Source organism: Podarcis vaucheri (assembly GCF_965113315.1).
Source record: "Podarcis vaucheri genome assembly, chromosome: 3".
Taxonomy (NCBI): Eukaryota; Metazoa; Chordata; class Lepidosauria; order Squamata; family Lacertidae; genus Podarcis; species Podarcis vaucheri.
The window spans coordinates 66,953,788-66,976,923 of NC_138761.1; the positions used below are offsets into that span (position 1 = coordinate 66,953,788).

Below are 23,136 nucleotides of genomic sequence, written 5' to 3' on the forward strand. Positions count from 1 at the left end.
AGCTGTGGCACAACCTTCTGAGCAAAGCCTGGTGGAACATAAGCCAGCATAACCTGAAAAGGGGATATTCTCAAGGAGTGATGGGGGCAAGACTGTGGGAGGGGAGAGGGGAGGAGTGAAACTTAGCCTGGATCCTAAATCTGCTCAGCTCAATGACAAGACCTGGCAACCCAACATAAATTAAGCTGGCAAAAAGTGTGGTATAACTCAAGTTCTGTTTTAAAGGCTAGTTTTCCCTCTGCCAGGCTCATTGAATGTTTGGATGTGGCATGCTTTGATTGCTGTGTCTTAATGGGGTTGTTTTATTGCATATTTTAATTATGGGTGTTTATGTTTAAATTATGGGTTGTTTTATAAAACACTAAGTAACCAAATATCCCCAGTGTTAGGTGAAGTGATGAATAATATATTAAAGGAAGGAAGGATCCCGAATACCTGGAAGGAAGCATATATTACTTTGATTCCCAAAAAAGAGGCAGATACTTTGGAAGTGAAAAACTATAGGCCAATTTCACTACTAAATAATGATTATAAGCTATTTGCAGATATAATGGCAGAAAGACTAAAAAAGGTTTTGAACAACAGAATACATAAAGATCAAACGGGCTTCCTCCCAGGGAGACAACTAAGGGACAATGTAAGGAACTTGATAGACATTATTGAATATTTGGATATGAGCATAGATAGACAAGCGGCCTTGGTATTCATAGATGCTGAGAAAGCGTTTGATAACATCTCGTGGGATTTCTTGAAGAAAAGTTTGGAAATGATGGGAATGGGAGAGAAATTTAGAAAAGGCATAGAAGCTATATATAAGGAACAGAAGGCAAAATTGGTAATAAACAACACCACAACAGAATATTTTAGTATATATAAAGGAACTAGACAAGGCTGCCCCCTGTCCCCTCTATTGTTTATAACAGTATTAGAAATACTAAACGAGAGACTGAGGGGGGCAACAGAAGTCACAGGAGTCAGGGTAGGAAAGAGGGAATACAAAATCAAGGCCTTCGCAGATGACATTGTACTAACCTTAGAAGACCCAAAAAACAGCGTAAAAGAAGCTTTACAAAAAATTGACGAATTTGGAGCCGTGGCAGGACTTAAGGTAAATAAAAACAAAACCAAAATGTTAGTTAAAAATTTAACAAAGGAAGAAGTGATAGATCTAGAAAGAAAGACCAAAATTGCGGTAGCTAAGAAAGTGAAATATCTTGGGATCTGGGTTACAGCTAAGAACATAAATTTATACAAGGATAATTACGATGCCACCTGGAGGAGTATAAAGAAAGACATGGAAATTTGGGGGAGGATGAAACTCTCCTTTTTGGGGAGGATAGCTGTTGTTAAAATGAACATTCTGCCTAGAATGTTATTTTTATTCCAAACCATCCCCATACTTAAAGGCCTAAAAAAATGTAAAGAGTGGCAGAGAGCCTTGGCAAAGTATATTTGGCAGGGGAAAAGGCCACGGATAAAAATGAAAATTTTGATAGACAAAAAAGAAAGAGGGGGTTTTTCTCTCCCGGACCTAAGCTTATACTATGAAGCGGCTTGTATATATTGGGTAAAAGATTGGATAAAACTGGAGAATAGAGAGCTACTGGACCTGGAAGGCTTTAATAATTGGTACGGATGGCATTCGTACCTTTGGTATGGGAAAGTGAAAGTTCACAAGAGTTTCTTAGACCATATTTTTAGGGGACCATTATATCAAGCATGGGAAAGGAACAAAAACCTCCTTGAAAGAAAGACCCCATGGTGGATTTCACCAATAGAGGCCTTAACGATTAAGAAAATAAATATGGAGGAGATAAACGCCACCTATGAAGAAATGTTAAGAAAAACTGACCAAGGGCCCAAACTCAGACCTTATGAAGAAATAAAAAATTTATTCACTGGTTGGCTGCAATACCACCAGGTGAATGATTTGTTAAAAGAGGATAAGAGGAAGGCGGGTTTTGATGATAAAAAATCAAAATTTAATATAGAAGTAATAGAAGGCAATAATAAAACCCTGTCCAGAATTTATGATATATTACTAGAGTGGTACACAAAAGATGAGGAGGTGAAGGAGGCAATGATTAAATGGGCAATTGACTTTGGTTATAATATTGATTTTGAAAGGTGGATAGAAGTTTGGAATTGTAACATAAAGTTCACAGCATGTATGGCATTGAGAGAAAATATCTGGAAGATGCTATATAGATGGTACCACACCCCTGTGAAATCGGCCAAAATGTATAGATTAAAGGATAAGAGATGCTGGAAATGTGGCGAGGTGGAGGGTGACCTATATCATTTATGGTGGACATGTAAAAAGGTGAAAGGCTTTTGGGAATTAATTTATAATGAACTTAAAAAAATATTTAAGTATACCTTTCCCAAGAGCCCTGAAGCCTTCCTGTTGGGAATGATGGATAAAGAAATTAAAAAGGAAGATAGGACGATATTCCTCTATGCCACCACAGCAGCGAGAATTATGTTGGCACAATATTGGAAAGTGGAAACCATCCCCAACATAAAGGACTGGCAGATTAGAATGGTAAATTATGCTGAGCTTGACAAACTAACAGGTAAAATAAGAGATCAGGATGAACAGAAATTTCTGAAAAATTGGAGTAAATTTTGGAAATATATTGGAATAAATGCTTAAAGTGAATTGACGGGGTTAGAACAGTACGACCAGCGAGTGAATTTAAGACTATAGATTGTAAATCAAATACGTAATGGAAGGAGATATTTGATACTTATCAAAAGGACGGAGGGAAGTTTAGATTGTGTGTTTTTCTTTTTTCGGATGTGTGGTTTTTCTTTTTTTTCTTTTTTCTTTGTAATTTTTTCTCTGTATTTTCATATATGTCTGTTTTTTGTGTATAACTTCAATAAAAATGCATTTAAAAAATAAATAAATAAATTATGGGTTGTTTTAGTGTGCGTTTTAATTATTAATTAATTAATTAAATTAATAATGTGAACCACCCTGAGACCTCCAGGTATAGGGAGGTATATAAATTCAATCAATCAATCAATCAATCAATCAATTCCAGACATGCTAGAAATGAGACATCTCCAAATCGCTGTGCAGATGATGATGATGATGATGAAAGATCTTTATATTCTATAAACTGCTTAGAACTATCTTGGCATTAAGCTATATATTATACAATAATGCATGCATACACAGTGTTACACTTCTAGTTTGAGAAATAGATTTTGTGTCCTGTTTGTTTTAAGTAAATATTCTAGTTATGCTATGTCTTATTCGTTTTGCTTGTGTGTTTTTTAAAAAATGTGATTTTATTTTATTTTTTAAAAAATCTACCAAAAAAGGGACAACATAACAACCGGTTGGTTCTGTGTATTGACATGCAAGTTGTTTCACACGCTTAAGGAATTAATGTCATTCATTAGTGGTGGCCCAAATATTCTTGACCTCTTTGGGAGGGGTAAAGGCCCAGAGAAAAGTGAAATGACACCACCTTTGCTGGCACTTTGCTCTTGCAAGTTTCATGGCCGATGGCTGCAAGGGGAGTTGAAAACTTGAATCTATCTACTAACAGTGTTACATGATGACATATTGGTATACTCTGGGGGAATGTGGTTGCTATGAAGAGTTACGCTTATCCTATTCAACCAATATCAAAATACCAGGAGCAATGGCATAAATGGCAGTATCTTCAGCCACATCGCTAATAATGAGATTTTGAAATATACAATTTTATATAATTTCAATTAACCAATGAATTACAAAACAGATGATAGATAAACCAAGGCTTCAATAATATGCTCACATACTGAACCCAACAGAAATAAGAATTTATTCCAAGCAAGCATGCATAGAATTGAGCTGGAAAAAGGTTTCAGTATCTAACCTCTCTAAACATTAGCAATCAAAACCATATATTTAAGGATGGCAGGTGTCGGATAGGGTTGCCATATTTTGAAGAGCAGAAAAAGGACACATTTGCTGATTTCTACTTTTAACTATGGAGCACTATGACGACTCTCATTTTAAAAAAGAGGACATATCCTGGAAAAAAGAGGATATATGGCAACCCTAGGAGATGCTATAATGATTTCCTTTTTAGGGTTCAAGGAGATTTGCAATATACATACATTTGTAGCTGGATTGAGTGGGCATGCCTTTGCGTGGCCATAGCAAATGCACATTCCTCCAACGGAGATGTCTTTCACAGAATAGTAATACTGCAAATGAATATAAAAATAAATTTAAAAATTTCTAGCTAAATCACAGACTTTAGTTTAAAAAAATCCTTTAAAGAAAATGCACTATGTACAAAAGTAATTAAATTGAAAACAAATCCAATGAAGCACAATTAATATGTTTTAAGTGTAGTATTCAAACAACTGTGAACTTCTAATGGAAATTTGCTTTTTAATATTTTAAACAATTTTGAAATATTTTAAGACACGTGGATTATATTTCAATTTTCAGTGGGAAATGGGTATGAATACACTGAAAACTGTTTATTATTTTTTATCATGTTCCAAAATGGACAAAGTAGCTCTTCTTTCCGCCTTTCCTCCAACCCCCTCCCCCTTCAATTCACCCACTATTAAAAACCTTTTCTTATGAGGTAATAATCAATATTTTAATTTATAGAGATATTTATGGACATATTTTTTAGCCAATCTTGCGTGCACCCCCACCCCCTATCTACAGCCCTGCCTATACCCCAGCTGAGACTCAGCTTGCTGTAAAAAAAGTAAATGTAAAGGACTCCTCAACAGTTAAATCCAGTCAAAGGCAACTATGGGGTGCGGTGCTCACCTCGCTTTTCAGGCCAGGGGAGCTGGCATTTGTCCACAGACAGTTTTCCAGGTGACACACAGAGGACTGTGATAAGTGCCAGAGCACATGGAAACGCTGTTTACCTTCCTGCCACAGCAGTATCTGTTTATCTATTTGCACTGGTGTACTTTCGAACTGCTAGGTTGGCAGAAGCTGGGACAGAGCAACGGGAGCTCACTCCGTCGTGGAGATTCGAACCACCAACCTTCCCATCGGCAAGCCCAAGAGGCTCAGTGGTTAAGACCACAGCCCCATCACATCCCTTACCTTGGTGTAGAAGCAGGATACTTCAGGCCTCTCTGTCTGGCACACTCTCCCCAAGCTACGCCCCTCACTGGCCTTGCTCCCCACTCTCCTTCCATGCTTTACCTAGTAGGAATGTGTTCTTGAACTGTGACAATGCCTCTTGCCTACCCCTGAACAGTTAAGTCCAGTAAAAGGACACTATGGGGTGCGGTGCTCACCTCCCAGGGGAGCTGGGCACAGACAGCTTTCCAGGTCATGTGGCCAGCATGACTAAACCGCTACTGACACACAGAGGACTGTGACAAGTGCCAGAGCACACGGAAACGCTGTTTACCTTCCCGCCACAGCAGTACCTGTTTATCTACTTGCATTGGTGTACTTTCGAACTACTAGGTTGGCAGAAGCTGGGACAGAGGAACGAGAGCTCAGCCCATCACACGGATTTAAACTGCCAACCTTCCAATTGGCAAGCCCAAGAAGCTCAGTGGTTAAGACCACAGCCCCACCACATCCCTCACCTTGCTGAAGAGGCAGGATACCTAGGCCTCTCTGTCTGGCACTCTCTCCCCAAGCTACGCCCCTCACTGGCCTTGCTCCCCACTCTCCTTCCATGCTTTACCTAGTAGGAATGTATTCTTGAACTGTGACATGCCTCTTGCCTACCCAGATGGGGAGTCGTGTGTGTGTAGAAACGTTTTCATAGCTGGAATGCAGATCACTGTGCAAAGGTAAAAGTTACATCCACCTTTGTCTCTGGCCCTGCCCACCACTGGAATGTTTTCCCAAGAAGATTGCCCATAAGGGAATGTAGTTATGCTGAAAAAGGTTCCCTACCCCCATTGCTATTTTTATAGAAAAAGAGGTGCTGGAACTTAACATGAACGTCTCCCTTGTTCTCTTAGAATGGCAATGGCGCCTATCTGAGAGGTGCCGGAACTGAGAAAATGCCCTGCATACCCCTATCCTAAAAGTTGTATCTTTGTACGTGTAGGTTGATGCATGAATTGACATAAGCACACAAATAAGCACACACAATATTTCTAAGGGATTGTAACCTTAAAAAGGCGAATTGCACCCAAATGGAGATTGCTGCATCAGTTCATTGAGGTACTAGCTAATTTCATGAAACAATAATTTGTTTGGTTGTGTATAAATTGCCACAAAAACATGTATATAGCAGTTATGTGCATTGTTGAAAATATTCCACCCTACATCACTGGCAGCGGACCACAATGCCACATATATAACCTAATACTCTTGTACTCTGTGTTAATGAATCTGAAATAATTATGAACATTTCGTTACCTGTAAGCAGGCATAAAACAGGTGGAACACACTCTCATTCTTTCAGTCTTTCAAGTACAAAGGGTGCAATAACATAACTAATCTGTATTAAGTGAACTTGTATTCACACTGTTGTTCTATGCAGGTGAAAACTGAAACACTGGTTGGGATCTAATGGACTACTTTAGTTTCAAAATTGGCTTCCATATACTCTGTGTAACTTTGGACCCTTTTTCATTGAACAGCTGGCCCCCATGACATATGGGGAGTTTGATGCTTGCTGGGATGGGAGCGTAAAGCTCCTGATAATTCCTAGATGGCACAGTTTGTTTGGATCCTATTCATTAATACTAGTAGCAAAAGTAACACCGCAAACAGAAACGTTGGCATCTGTGCCAAGACTTACCCTTCTTGTAACTATTGGGTCAATTTCATTGGGATCTCTATGTGCAAGCATCATTAAATCAGCATTCAGAGTCCGTATCCTCTGAAATCTCAGGCGAATATAGCGAGCTGAAGTGAATTCTAGCAGAGCTGGAGAAGGGTCATCTGCGCTTGGCCGTCCATTGATCAAAGATGTGTGAATCTACAAAGGAGAATAAACAATAGGAGTGTGTTAAATGAGAGTTCTCAGTCTTTCTAAAACCACTAGGGCTGTAGCATCCAGCATCAGGTATTTTGGTAGAGAACATGAATGCTTGAGGAATTTTATATCTGTGAATTCTGAAGCAGACTGACCTAGGCTGATGTGCTGCTTAATGTGTAATTAACCTTCGGGTTTCATACTTATCACAATTTTACAATACAATGCTCAGCTCAAAAATGGTGCCAAGACTTGTTAAATGTGTACATTTTATGATAAAGACATTTAGAAATACATATAATTAGATAAAATTAATGTAAATATCATCTTGCCTTTACATATAGTATAACAAATATATACACTTTGTGATAAAATGTGAAATTTCATACAGATTTCTTAAAAATCACTGATTAATGTAAAACGGACATGTTAAATTAATATGGTTCTAGACCAATCCATTAATCAGAAGTGGAGACACAACTATGCTTTCAAAATAGTCTTTCTCTTTCTCTCTCTGTTTCTCTTGTATATGTCTCCCTTCGTCCCCTCATCATTCTAAAATTCTGCTGGGTAAACTGATGTGAGCAAATCTGAGGAAGTCTGGTGAATCCTAAAGAGGTTAAAAGGAAGGATTGACACTGTTGTTTGATACTTAGAATGACTTTGAAAGCATTCTAACATCTAATAATGTCACACTAATCTATGGCAGATTGCAGGTAACCATTTTAGCTTTCACCATATGATACAGATAACCAAGCTATATATCCAAACTGCAAATGAGACTGTTTCCGGTAATTATGTTCTGCATTTTAGAACCGGTCTACACATGAGATCTGTGAGTGGCTCACTCCCCCCAAAAAACCCTTTAAAAATCAGGGGCCCTCAAACTGGATGGATGCAGTAATGCCATAGGAAGATGTCTTTAATATCTCTTCTCAGCAGTCTTTGCCTACAATCTGATATTAATTCTCCCGGGGGGAAAGATAGGCACTAAACCTGTTTTCCTAGCAAGACTAGCTTGTTTGGGACATTTCAACCACAGTCAAGGTCCATGGCTAAAGGGTTAACTCTCCAGCGCCACTGCCCCATTCTGATTGATCCTATTGGCCCTCTATCCACGTCCTCATTTAATCCTCCCCCCCAAAGGTGTGAAATCCAATCATAGCACTCTCCTACATGTAGCTTGGCTTAGGGAACAGTAAGAAATGTTTCACATGAATGTGTCTTATTTCTTCCATTTCTGGTTATTCAAATGTTAGGCAGTAAATGACATTCCACATGCAATTATGAAGACTATCTGTATTCCTTAATGTCTGGTTTCTTCACTTGTCACAATGGAAGAGAAAAATAAACTTATATGATTCCTGCTTTAAAGCTTCTGAAAACTCAAATTCTATATTTCTATTTTTAAAATCATACATATGCTCCTTTTAAAGCAGCATAACCATATGGTAGCTTCATGAAGGATTTAACAAAACATTTCTCCCCCGCCCCCCCTGCTCACAGTTTTGGTATTTAAAAGACGATATTCTGCCAGAAAGTCCACTGAGTACAGTCACTCCCAAGTTGTTTCTGACATATAAAAAATCCCAGCTGTTTGGCTATGCTGCTCAAAGCATTCAAGTTCACTTATTTTTCAAAACAAATGACATACTCGTCTGAGGGTTTTCACTGGTGCCTTCTCAAGAGCCTAAAAAATGTGTATATTTACTGAGAGGTCAGATTCTGTCTAAAACCCTAAATACTTTTTATTTTTTTGGCCAGTTTCTCCATTTGTATACCAAAACCACTTAGGCCGGGGGGGGGGGGGAGGTGTGTCATCTGAGATCACAACAAAGACCGTCCTTGCACATCACATTAAACCATAGTTAACATTTAAAGGTAAAGGGTAAAGGGACCCCTGACTGTTAAGTCCAGTCGTGAACGACTCTGGGGTTGCGGTGCTCATCTTGCTTTACTGGCAGAGGGAGCTGGCATTTGTCCGCAGACAGCTTCCAGGTCATGTGGCCAGCATGATAGCCAGCACGTGTAGACACAAAGTCAGAAAAGCTAAAGCACAGAATGAACTCAGGCTGGCTAGAGAGGTTAAAAGCAACAAAAAAGGCTTTTATGGGTATGTTCGTAGCAAAAGGAAGAACAAAGAAACAGTGGGGTCACTCAGAGGAGAAAATGGTGAAATGCAAACAGGGGACACAGAAAGGGCTGAACTCCTCAATGCCTTCTTTGCCTCAGTCTTCTCCGATAAAGAAAACAATGCCCGGCCTGAAGAATTTGGAGCAAATGATTCAGCAAAGGAAACACAGCCCAGAATAACTAAGGAGATAGTACAAGAATACTTGGCTAGTTTAGATGTATTCAAGTCTCCAGGGCCAGATGAACTGCATCCAAGAGTATTAAAAGAACTGGCAGATGTGATCTCAGAACCACTGGCAGTCATCTTTGAGAATTCCTGGAGAACAGGCGAAGTCCCGGCAGACTGGAGGAGGGCAAATGTTGTCCCTATTTTCAAAAAGGGGGAAAGAGAGGACCCAAATAATTATCGCCCAGTCAGTCTGACATCAATACCAGGGAAGATTCTGGAGCAGATCATTAAGCAAACAGTCTGTGAGCACCTAGAAAGGAATGCTGTGATCACCAATAGTCAGCATGGATTTCTGAAAAATAAGTCATGTCAGACTAACCTGATCTCATTTTTTGACAGAATTACAAGCCTGGTAGATGAAGGGAATGCAGTGGATGTAGCCTACCTTGATTTCAGCAAGGCATTTGACAAGGTGCCCCATGATATTCTTGTAAAGAAGCTGGTAAAATGCGGTCTTGACTATGCTACCACTCAGTGGATTTGTAACTGGCTGACTGACCGAACCCAAAGGGTGCTCATCAATGGTTCCTCTTCATCCTGGAGAAGAGTGACTAGTGGGGTGCCACAGGGTTCTGTCTTGGGCCCGGTCTTATTCAACATCTTTATCAACGACTTGGATGATGGACTCAAGGGCATCCTGATCAAATTTGCAGATGACACCAAACTGGGAGGGGTGGCTAACACCCCAGAGGACAGGATCACACTTCAAAATGACCTTGACAGATTAGAGAACTGGGCAAAAACAAACAAGATGAATTTTAACAGGGAGAAATGTAAAGTATTGCACTTGGGCAAAAAAAATGAGAGGCACAAATACAAGATGGGTGACACCTGGCTTGAGAGCAGTACACGTGAAAAGGATCTAGGAGTCTTGGTTGACCACAAACTTGACATGAGCCAACAGTGTGACGCGGCAGCTAAAAAAGCCAATGCAATTCTGGGCTGCATCAATAGGAGTATAGCATCTAGATCAAGGGAAGTAATAGTGCCACTGTATTCTGCTCTGGTCAGACCTCGCCTAGAGTACTGTGTCCAGTTCTGGGCACCACAATTCAAGAAGGACACTGACAAACTGGAACGTGTCCAGAGGAGGGCAACCAAAATGGTCAAAGGCCTGGAAACGATGCCTTATGAGGAACGGCTAAGGGAGCTGGGCATGTTTAGCCTGGAGAAGAGGAGGTTAAGGGGTGATATGATAGCCATGTTCAAATATATAAAAGGATGTCACATAGAGGAGGGAGAAAGGTTGTTTTCTGCTGCTCCAGAGAAGCGGACACGGAGCAATGGATCCAAACTACAAGAAAGAAGATTCCACCTAAACATTAGGAAGAACTTCCTGACAGTAAGAGCTGTTCGACAGTGGAATTTGCTGCCAAGGAGTGTGGTGGAGTCTCCTACTTTGGAGGTCTTTAAGCAGAGGCTTGACAACCATATGTCAGGAGTGCTCTGATGGTGTTTCCTGCTTGGCAGGGGGTTGGACTCGATGGCCCTTGTGGTCTCTTCCAACTCTATGATTCTATGATTCTATGACTAAGCCGCTTCTGGCGAACCAGAGCTGTGCATGGAAATGCTGTTAACCTTCCTGCCAGAGCAGTACCTATTTTTCTACTTGCACTTTGACGTGTTTTCGAACTGCTAGGTTGGCAGGAGCTGGGACCGAGCAACGGGAGCTCACCCCGTCGTGGGGATTCGAACCTCTGACCTTCTGATCAGCAAGCCCTAGACTCTGTGGTTTAGACCACAGTTTACCTATGGTTTAATGTGAATAAGCAGTGTGCTGCTACCCACTGCTCAACAGTGCTTTGTTTCTTCCCTATTCCTGGCAATGCCACACCAAGGAAAAATAAAACCACAAAAGCTGCCCTGTCATGTTGTCCAAACACAGATTCGTGATTTGTTTTCCCCAATCAAACTATGAACCGTAAGTCAAGATCAAACTTGATGGTATGTTTGGAGAGAAACAACCGATGAGCCCAGGTTTGGATGAAATGACAGGACTAGGCTTGTGGCCATTTCTCCCACCATGGTGAAATCAGACGTAGCGGGGTGGGGTGGGTGGAAGCAGGGACTTTTGAGCTTTTTTCATCAACATGCTGTTTTTTTAAATTCACAGTTAAACATTTAGCAACAGATCAACATGATGTGTGATTGGGGTGACTCTTAGCAAATAACTGCAATGCTGCTGCAGTTACTTGACCTGACATGGTAAAATTTCCAGTATGATGTGGTTGTATTCTTAACCCTGCTGTTTTTATACGGTCTGACCAGGAGCATTGTGGGATACCTTGTGGCATAGCTAGTTATGTGCAATGCAAAAATATGGACTTTAATATATATTGCCTACTTTATACAGCATTCAGAATGTGTAGTAAATGATTTCTGGCTATCTTAGTACATTAATAGTTTATTTAACTAATGATTAGACTCCATTCCATTGACTACTAATGAATACAGAATTGAACTGCTTAAAATGCACTGCTTTAAACCCACAGCAAAATGTCAAGTGCTGTTCATGTCATATTCTGCTTCAGCTAACTCATTCCCCAAAGAGGATAGGCAAATGTCAGCTTAATGAATTGTTTAGCAAATACTGTTATATGATGGACAACTTGTACCTCACACAACTTAAGCTAAAGTGAAGAACTTCTTTTTCTTCAGCAAGTCACTTCCTTCAAGCTACTTGCACCTGAAACTTAAAATTGCTTCTCTGATATATCCTTTTTCTTCTACAGTAGTGCAATTCTTGCATTTTTCATTTTTGAATGGAAAGTAATTTGTCAGAAAAATGTCTTTTGTGAGATATTTAAAGAGATTGTTCAGTGTCAAAGGAGTGGTTATTAATAAATCACAGTGTAATAAGAAATTCAATTCCCTTAAAGTATATTTGTCATGCACCTTTTCTCCTTTATTTCTTTTCTTTTTTATAAAAAAGGCCTTTATTACCGCTCTAGCTAAAACAAAGCCAAAATATTATAGGAGGCTGAAGCTTTCAACAATAATTACGCATACAAGAGACCAATAGGCGTTTGAGTAAACACGTATGATTCATTGCAACATTATGCAAAAACAGTATGTAAAAAGCATAACACATATACCATTTGCTAATACTGCTTCCATTTGGAGATGTTGCTTATACATTTAAAAAACAACAACAACCCTGAATTCTGGAATGAATTATATAGACTTAATAAAATCAAATGTTTTCTAAACCTTGAAGAGATGCTTATTGCTGATACTGCTAGCCTCCCCCCCCCTGAGGATAGATGGAAAAGTCCTGTTTTCCTGCTCACAGACCAGAAGAAGGGCCTGTTGGGAAATGTAGTCTCTTGATTTAGATGTCCCACTATATAAGGAAAGAATTTTTGGTTTTGTCTAAGAGGACAATCTTAAAGACATTTTAATTTGGGCATGATGCAGGAATCCAAGACAAACATGCAGTTTGGATTGAAAACCTAGAGAACATGTTTGAAATCATTACAGTCTTTGTGCTTTAGGCTAATGTATAACAGAAAAAATATAAGCAACAGGCAGAAATTCAACAAGTATGGCTTTGCTGCAATTTTTTCCTCCTTGAAGTTTTCCCCTTTACATGATCACGCAGAGAAGGAATCTGTGACTGGGGACATCAACATGCTCTAACAGAATTTTGCATTCTCCTAAATGGCACCCAAAAGCACTGCTAAAATTGTGGGAATTATAATAGCAGTATGGGGACGCGGGTGGCGCTGTGGGTAAAAGCCTCAGCGCCTAGGGCTTGCCGATCGAAAGGTCGGCGGTTCGAATCCCCGCGGCAGGGTGCGCTCCTGCTGCTCGGTCCCAGCGCCTGCCAACCTAGCAGTTCGAAAGCACCCCCAGGTGCAAGTAGATAAATAGGTACCGCTTACCAGCGGGAAGGTAAACGGCGTTCCGTGTGCTGCGCTGGCTCGCCAGATGCAGCTTTGTCATGCTGGCCACGTGACCCGGAAGTGTCTCCGGACAGCGCTGGCCCCCGGCCTATAGATGTGAGATGGGCGCACAAACCCCAGAGTCTGTCAAGACTGGCCCGTTCGGGCAGGGGTACCTTTACCTTTATAATAGCAGTATATGTTTGTTTCATTCCTGCTTCACATCATGGGCAAGGTCCCGTGGAGAAAACTGAATGGTGAAAAATGACCATGTGAAGCACCCTTTGGTGATCTCACATTGTTATTAGGCAAATGTACCACTTACCCTTATTGCAATGTATGATTCAAAATAGTGGTTGATAAGACAGCAGAGAGGATGGAAAGGTATGAGCAGAGTTTCTTTGTAATCTGACTTCACATATGAAACATCTGTGCAATAGGTTCAGTACTGACAGCTTAAAGTTGGAGCAAGATCTGTATCTGAATCACAACATCCTGTTTCATTCCAGTTAAAATATAAACCAGAGAAATACAGATGTGACAGTTTTCAAACTGGAAATATTCTATGTCATGAATTAAAAAAGGGAAAAGATACATAAGAAACAGAATATTCTTCATAGGAGGAACCAGGCATTCAGACCATTCATGCTGTGCTTGAAGCTTGGCAGTAGCTCTAAGCCAAGAACAAACTCCTGCTGCGTGGCTGGGGATGAAGAGACAAGCTCTGCCACATCATAGCACTATTAATCCAACATGTATAATAAGACAAATTCTTAATAATACTTAGCAATGGGAACAACTTTACCATCTATCACTATTTTCTCAAGCTAGGTACCATCATTGTATAAATGTTATACATCTGAACTAGTCACTGTAGTTACAAAGGATTGCCTTTAAAGAGCCATCTGACAGGCAAAAAAATTCAGCAGGTATTGTTTTTTCAGGCACTCTATTTCCACGTTAGAAAAAGTTATTGGATTTCTAAATATCAGGCAGCTGTTAAAAACTGTGGAGCTTCTGTCAGGAAAACTAGTGCAAGATCTAACAAGTATTAGCTTCCAAACACAAACGGAACACTCTACTTATGCAAAATGATTATAATATACTATGTTGAGGAAAGACGCCTCTCTTTCCCACTGTCTGCACTTGTTGTCTCACAACTTCCTTTTATCATTCAGTGAAAGGCAATAAAGCAGAACCTTCAGCCTTTCACCACAGGGATTTATTGAGGATGCCATGTCAGGTGATATCTGTTGATAAAAGATAGGATTCTTTACACCAGCTGGCAGTCTGTTTCAGCAGATACAATTCAACATCATGTATCATGATAAGCTATACTTGCTGAAATTTCCTCTTCTATGCACGGGATTATGGAGGAAGCTAGAGAATTCCAGAAAAACATCTATTTCTGCTTCACAAAAGCATTTGACTGTGTCGACCACAGCAAACTATGGCAAGTTCTTAAAGAAATGGGAGTGCCTGATCACCTCATCTGTCTCCTGAGAAATCACTATGTGGGACAAGAAGCCACAATTAGAAGTGGATATGGAACAACTGATTGGTTCAAAATTGGGAAAGGAGTACGGCAAGGCTGTATATTGTCCCCCTGCTTATTTAACTTATATGCAGAATTCATCATGTGAAAGTCTGGGTTGGATGAATCCCAAGCCAGAATTAAGATTGCCGGAAGAAATATCAACAATCTCAGATATGCAGATGATGCAAGCTTAATGGCAGAAAGTGAGGAGGAATTAAAGAACCTTTTAATGAGGGTGAAAGAGGAGAGCGCAAAATATGGTCTGAAGCTCAACATCAAAAAAAGGAAGATCATGGCCACTGGGCCCATCACCTCCTGGCAAATAGAAGGAGAAGAAATGGAGGCAGTGAGAGATTTTACTTTCTTGGGTTCCATGATCACTGCAGATGGTGACAGCAGTCACGAAATTAAAAGATGCCTGCTCCTTGGGAGAAAGGCGATGGCAAACCTAGACAGCATCTTAAAAAGCAGAGACATCACCTTGACAACAAAGGTCCGTATAGTTAAAGCCATGGTTTTCCCAGTAGTGATGTATGGAAGTGAGAGCTGGACCATAAAGAAGGCTGATCACTGAAGAATTGATGCTTTTGAATTATGGTGCTGGAGGAGACTCTTGAGAGTTCCATGGACTGCAAGAAGATCAAACCTCTCCATTCTTAAGGAAATCAGCCCTGAGTGCTCACTGGAAGGACAGATCGTGAAGCTGAGGCTCCAAAACTTTGGCCACCTCATGAGAAGACTCCCTGGAAAAGACCCTGATGCTGAGAAAGATGGAGGGCACAAGGAGAAGGGGATGACAGAGGATGAGATGGTTGCACAGTGTTCTCGAAGCTACTAACATGAGTTTGACCAAACTGCGGGAGGCAGTGGAAGACAGGAGTGCCTGGCGTGCTCTGGTCCATGAGGTCACGAATAGTCGGACACGACTAAATGACTAAACAACAACCACACACATGGGATTGCAGCCTGAACCAGTTGTGAGATTGGTCCTGCAAAGGTTTTGCTTAGACTGATGAAACAGTCCATTTCCCACCCTATTCACAGTGGAATGAATGCCAAGAATTCTACATTTTTCCTAGTTAATTTTATCTGATCACTGAGCTCTGAGTGCACACAAAAAACAAATAAATATCAAGGTGTTTGTCATATTTTTGAGGCTTCCTCTCAAGTACTCTCCAAGGCCTCACCTCAGAAGCTACCTCAGCCAATTAACTTTCTAAAATCCAGTCATACAAAATTCTGAAATTCTATTCCATCACTATGATTAAAAGGCAGAGTCTGTAAGGAGGTTTTATCTCTCACAAAAGGTAGCTCTGATCAAATTTTTCCATGTGTGTGCATTGGTGCAAGGCTGCTGACAGATAAGAGGTTTACTAGCAGGTAGACCTTGACAGGTTGTAACTGTGTGGTCTGAACATGTCTTCTCCTTTCAATTATTACATATCCATCCTCCATTCCCATTTTTTCAAAGTGGTCATGTGCACAGGTGCTTGTTTGTCAATGTACACACATTATTATTTTTTAACTAAAGTGCACAAAAACAAACTTTACCAGCATATTTTGCAATGAGGCAAAATTAAGGGTTGTGAATTTGGGGTGGGGTATATGAACAAAACATTGATTTCTAAAATCTCATTTTACAATGAAACCAGATTTCTTCAGAAGACCTCTCTTGGATCCAACACTGGAAAGCTGGCCAAGAAAGTCTTCCTTCCTTCCTTCCTTCCTTCCTTCCTTCCTTCCTTCCTTCCTTCCCTGGTATGCTTCCCACTTTCAGCAGAAGGATGGTTTTCTAAATATGCCATCCCTTTTTGGATATAAGCCATGATGATCACATGATGCAAGCATTTTGTAAATATTTAAAAACTTGGAGAAAGCTGCAAAAAAACTTTTCTCTCCATAGCCCCAATTCAAGTATGAAATGGACAAGATTCTAGTCAGTTTCAGGTAGCTCTGCCAATACTGGGTGTCCCCCATCATTCTTTCCTCCCTTTTTGTCCTTTACATCACCACCCTCTCTTCCCTTCCCAATTAATGTTTACAGCTCTTGATTTCTGCATGTGTATCATGGAGGTTTGGCACAAGATTGCTGTTGCACAAAACTTGTATTATTATTATTATTATTATTATTATTTTAAAAAAACAAATACTAATAAGTGATCTGCAAATGTGCCTTCATTCCCACATCCTTTCACTACAAATTCATCTTTAGCGGCCAATTCCTGTTGCTGTTGTTTTAATATAGAGGTTTTGTGCAAGAGCAGTCTTGTGCAAAATCTCTGTATTAAAAATAAAAATGGAAATTTAATAGTTGGTGAATGATCTGTGAGCATGCCCTCAGCATGCAGCAACTGGAAATAGGCACACTTGGAAATATGTGTTGTTTCAGCAACTGAAAGGAACCATCACATCCCGCACCTGCCAATTCTTCCCAAAGAGCCCATTTTATTTTAAACAGCTGCTTTGCACAAGAGCAGTAAGGCACAAAACAGCTGTTAAATAGAAATTACAAACCCACAAACATGTCTTCAGCAACAATGGGGAGAAATTGGCAAGCTGTATCCTTTCCTTGTGGCTGATGGAAGCAAAATGGCTAGGTTGTGTTCAGGCAAGGAGCAAACAGAAGTAGGGGGCGTGGCAATAAATGGCAGCCAATGAAACATCACCTCACATGTAAAAAAAAACCCCTCATCCAGGCAATGTGCATCAAGTCAGGTACTGTGTGATTTTTATATATTGCTTTTTGTTCCCTTACTGTACTATCCTCCAGCTGGGAGACTCTGAATTAATGGAGGATAGCAGGAGAGAGAAATGTGGGTTGAAGGTTGGCTGTAGAATGTGTGGGTGCCACAAGAGAGAGATAGAGATAGAAGCAGCTTCAAATCCACATGAAACTTGTGGGTGAGATTGTATTTCACTTCAAGGGTAAATTACATTCACTCAACACACTGTTACTTGGGATTTTTGGCTTGGGGATCAAGTGATATGTCTTAATTAGAGTTGTGTTACCATATAGGCAGGCCAAGGACTAATACAATAGCCACATCAATTGCATGAGATACGGGAAGCTTCAAATGTGCTCAACCAGCACCAGAAAAGTCCTGTCACTGGAACCTGTCTGTCTCACATCTCACGCCAAGAGAGTAATGGCCCATATATTAATCTCAATATCTGGGCAGCCTCATATTGGCATAGGTGGTCCTTCAGATGAAGGCAACTAACTTTAATTTTTGCAACAGCAACTGAGAGAAACTTCCGAAATCTGGATGCTTCATATAGCCAATAAAATTTTGCTCTTTGGGGATAATAATGAAAGTTATTTGCAACATTCCCTTTGCCCCTTAATAGCATTCTAGCACTTAAACAAAAGTGCTAGAATTGTTCACGGCAGTGTAAGAGTTAGACCACAAACATGACCAAATAGGTTTACTAACCCTTTCACCCTTAAATAGCACCGGCTTGTTCTGAACAGTGTGTACTTTGTAAATTGTTACATTTAAATCATTTACTATCCCAGACAGTTCTATGAATCATGTTATTAATCATTGTTCTGTTTTCTACAGATGACATTAATTACTATCAAGCTTCTATAACACAAAGCCAGAATGGAAAGAAATTATTGTCAGTAGAAGGGTATCTTTATTTCAGCTTTCCCCAAGAGAAATAGAAGCAAGTCCCTTTCTCTGTTCTTTTTTGAGCAATAAAAGTTTTCCAATCATTTTTATCCTAGAGCATAATATCTACGTACACTTGCTTAATAGTGTTATTACTTCTTCTCTTTTTGCAGACTGAATAGCTTACTGAGAAGGTAATTGTATACAGAAAGAATCCCAAATACCAATCTTTTTTCTAGTTCAAAATCCACCTCAAAGGTCTTTTGAGAAAAAAGCTTTTTCACATGCAAACTTGAGAATCATTCATGAGCATCTATATTCAGAAGTAACCCCTACTGATTTAAATGTGGCTTGTGCCCTAGAAATTGTGCTTAGGACTGCAGCCCTAACACCTCTGCTGTTAAAGACCAACTACACATTAATTGTGGGCAAACTACACATTAATGATGTGATTAGCAATCACATGTTATATGGTTTAAAATTATATATCAAGCAGGAGGGCCCTGATTGCTGTCTGGATCACAACACATGGGTCAATTCAAGCCTCCTCCCAGCTGCATGAAATTGCCCCCCTTGGGCCTTTAGCATTAAGTGGGGGATAGCTCCCATCAGTGCCTATGTGAACTTTTCCCCTAAAATTAATTGCTACATGGGATGGAGGCAGAATTTCTTGGAGAATCCTGCTGGGGAATAAAAGCTTAAACCTCCTTTCTCTACCTACTGTGACCTTGATAACAACTACACACACAAATGCCCGGTATTAAGTTTTAAAATGTGATTGCTAATCGTGTTGTCTGTGTGCCACTTTGAACCACATTTATTCTTTAGTAAGGTGAACAAACACTGAGTGTGCTGCTGGCATGAGGAGAAAATCGCAGCTGTTTCACTGCTCCCCCACTCTTGCTGCTACCCTATCACATTTAGTCTACTCCTTGGGGTGCACATGATCTGTTCATTGGGGAACTGCTCCTGAAATGAATCTATCCTACTCAAGTTCCAATTGTGCAAGGATAAAAATGCAATTTAAAACTGCTGGTGTAGCTTGTGCTATATAGGACCAATGTGGCCCAGAGGCTAAGCAATCGTTGAATAGGCAAGCAGTTAAGCCAGTAAGTAGAGAAGCAAGAAGGGTATGAGCAGGTAGGCAGGCAAGCCACCAAGGAAGCCAGCATAGTTAAATACATAGTGAGGTGATCAAGAATGGGCAGTTTGAGAAATGCCCAGCCAGAATCCATGCCAACGTGGAGCTGGAACCCACTTGTGGCATCTAGCAGCAGCAGCAACAACAGCAACTTTTATTATTTATATGCGGCCCATCTGACTGGGTCGCCCCAGCCACTCTGGGTGGCTTCTAGCAAATTAAAACTTCTAAAAATCAATTGTTTATCAGCCTTGCTGAGCTTGTAGCTTAGCAGTAGCTTAGAGCCGTCTGAAGTAGCAGTGCCTACACACAACGGACAGCTGATCATCTGTTCTCTCTCTCCTGTACAAGTGAAAAATAACAACAGGTTGACCAGAGACACACCATGTCAAACCTTCTCCCTTCTTTAGTGTACTGGAACCTGCATTGAGAAGATTAGCAATCATGAAAAAGAAGCATGAAATATGAGTATTAAAAAAAAAAAGAGTACAGTGGTACCTCAGGTTACAGATGCTTCAGGTTACAGACTCCAATAATCCAGAAATAGTACCTCAGGTTAAGAACTTTGCTTCAGGATGAGAACAGAAATCGTGCAGCGGTGGTGTGGCAGTGGGAGGCCCCATTAGCTAAAGTGGTACCTCAGGTTAAGAACAGTTTCAGGTTAAGAACGGACCTCCAGAATGAATTACCGTATTTTTCGCCCTATAAGACGCACTTTTTCCCCTCCAAAAATGAAGGGGAAATGTGGGTGCGCCTTATGGGGCGAATGCAGGCTTTCGCTGAAGCCTGGAGAGCGAGAACGGTAGGTGCGCACCGACCCCTCTCGCTCTCCAGGCTTCGCGGACCTCTCCTCAAGCAGCGGGAACGCTCCCGCTGCTTGGGGAGAGTTGCCGGCATCCCGAAGCCTGCGCGCGCTGATCTCAGCGCGTCCAGGCTTCGCGGATCTCTCCTCAAGCAGCGGGAACGTTCCCGCTGCTTGGGGAGAGTTGCCGGCATCCCGAAGCCTGCGCGCGCTGATCTCAGCGTGTCCAGGCTTCGCGGATCTCTCCTCAAGCAGCGGGAACGTTCCCGCTGCTTGGGGAGAGTTGCCGGCATCCCGAAGCCTGCGCGCGCTGATCTCAGCGCATCCAGGCTTCGCGGATCTCTCCGCAAGCAGCGGGAACGTTCCCGCTGCTTGGGGAGAGTTGCTGGCATCCCGAAGCCTGCACGTGCTGATCTCAGCGCGTCCAGGCTTAGCGGATCTCTCCTCAAGCAGCGGGAGCCACCGCTGGGCTCCCACAGCTTGCAGAGAGCTGCCTGTTTGGGGGCTGGGGTCGGGGGAAGCTCGGGCTGCCCCAGCCCCGCGCCTGGGGGGGAAAATAATTTTTTCCCCTTTATTTCCCCCCCCCAAAAAAACTAGGTGCGTCTTATGGGACGGTGCGTCCTATAGGGCGAAAAATACGGTAAGTTTTTAACCTGAGGTACCACTGTACATTGATTAGAATGGTAGGGTCACTGGGTTTATTTCATATACATGCATACAGAGATGGTGAGGAGTGTAGAACACTTTGGTAGATGTTGGCTTCCTTTTTTTGGGCAGGAATTACATTTGCTATATTCAACCAATTTTACTGGGCAGCACGATGTCACAGCGATTTTTCAAACCACGCTGAGTTGAATATGTTTCAGTTTTGAGTACTTGTAGACATGTCGACCCTTTGACCCTATGGTGTTGACACTCTGAAACTCCCAGTGTGAAAGGATTAAATCAGGCTGTGGGGAGAATTGGATTTACAGTTCATTTGTAAGTCCTTTTCTCCTTCTCTCCATGCTTTCCTCTATCAGCCAATCAGTTTGTCCTGAACACCTATTCAAGCAGCAAAGGAATGAAGGAGATCTAAGAGAGGCATTGAGAAGTACCAGAGTTCAGCACTCCTGACATTATTGGCCTGACATTAGTGCAGCTCAGGAATGAGTTACATAGAAAAAAGGAGTTTTTCAAAAGGAGTCAAGACCTCCATTTCAAAGGGGGGGGGGCTTAAAAATGGATCCAGGTGTTAGCAGTTGAGCACATGGTAGATGAAAGCAGTAGCACAGCTACAGTGTCACTGCTTCTGTCTGAGGCTTTTCTCTATACAATCTGTAACTGTGGCTAAATTTTGTTGGCGTGATTCTTTGTATTCAATTCCCCCCCCCCCTTTTGAGTTGTTTATGGATTTCTAGATTCCCTTCAGTCTCTAAATGTGTGTTTTCAAGCTTCCGTTTGGCTAGCCAAATTAAACAAAGACTGACGCATTTGTTAAATCAGTTTTATAGGGACAGGAAGTTATCCGCTAGCCCTTATCTTTGTGCTGTATCAGGAGGGACCTAGATTTGAGAGTATGGAGGAAGCACTTGAAAAACTACCATATTTCACATCAGAATGGTAAGATGCTGAATTTTAATCTTATTTCGATGAATTTGTCCAGGACATACAAATAACAACACTTGAAGCCCAATAAAACCATGCTTTTCTCAAGGTTGTTACTAAATTCTGTTTCTAACTGTGCTTTTCCATGAGCAAAGCACACAGAAATATCATGTTGTGTCTCCTGACATTTCTTTAGTTTATTTGAACTAAGTATATAGGGATATTCTCCATCGTGCCAGGACTTTTATGCCACTGAACTGATAAATAATAGCAAAACTCCTGGCGGAAATAAACAATAGTGAGAAACTACATTTTTATTGACCTCTTTGAATGTTGTCTTGGCATAATAATTTTGAGCAGTTACAGATGGGTAGCCGTGTTGGTCTGCCATAGTCAAAATAAAAAAATTCCTTCCTGTAGCACCTTAAAGACCAACTAAGTTAGTTCTTGGTATAAGCTTTCGTGTGCATGCACACTTCTTCAGATACACAGAAGAAGTGTGCATGCACACGAAAGCTTATACCAAGAACTAACTTAGTTGGTCTTTAAGGTGCTACAGGAAGGAATTTTTTTTAATTTTGAGCAGTAACTGTGTTTCCTAACTTCCCTGTGAAACAGTTTGGGATAACACATTGTCTAAAAGAAGAAATCCAGAGCAGGATCCATATTTATGCCACAGTTCTGCATACAATATACCTTTGTTTCACACTCCAGTCTCTGTTAGAATAATTTGCAGCAACAAATGTTACTTAGTTTCTAGAACCTTACGCAGACAGATACTAAATCCACTGAGTGATGGTCCTGTATTCCTCTCACAAATGAAAAAGAACTATAAATGTAGCCATGTAACTATCTAACCATATAACCAGGCCTCTGTTTGAATAAACATTCTATGGACTTTCAAATGTGTTTGTGGTTTGTTTATGATGAAGATGATGATGATTAGGTATTTTGTGTTCTCACTTTGTATTCTTATGTGACCTTCAGATGAAGGGCAGTATAAAATATTTTATCTCTGTCACTACACACACACACACACACACACAGAGAGAGAGAGAGAGAGAGAGAGAGAGAGAGAGAGAGAGTCTTAAAAATACTAAATGGCATTGATTTACAAACAATACACACCTTTGAGTATAGAATCCATATCCAACACCCATGCCTATATCTGTCTCCAGGATGCTGTGTCTTTGCCTGACTCCTGCTTTCTCATAACTAATAGCTTCTTTTAAAACTCCTTTTACTGCACTGCTGTACTTATGAAGAATCAATACTGCATT

General features: G+C 40.8%; 1 protein-coding gene across 6 annotated transcripts in view; it reads right to left on the bottom strand.

Moving 5' to 3' along the window:
* The window catches only part of LAMA2 (laminin subunit alpha 2), a 395,189-nt gene that overhangs the window by 246,687 nt on the left and 125,366 nt on the right, over nt 1-23,136 (bottom strand). For all 6 annotated transcript variants that reach the window (XM_082216020.1, XM_082216019.1, XM_082216016.1 and 3 more), the window contains exons 5-6: nt 6,753-6,932; nt 4,120-4,209 (exon numbers count right to left, since the gene is read on the bottom strand). In XM_082216020.1, the coding sequence (XP_082072146.1) occupies nt 4,120-4,209; nt 6,753-6,932 (270 nt within the window). The remainder of the gene's footprint in view (nt 1-4,119; nt 4,210-6,752; nt 6,933-23,136) is intronic.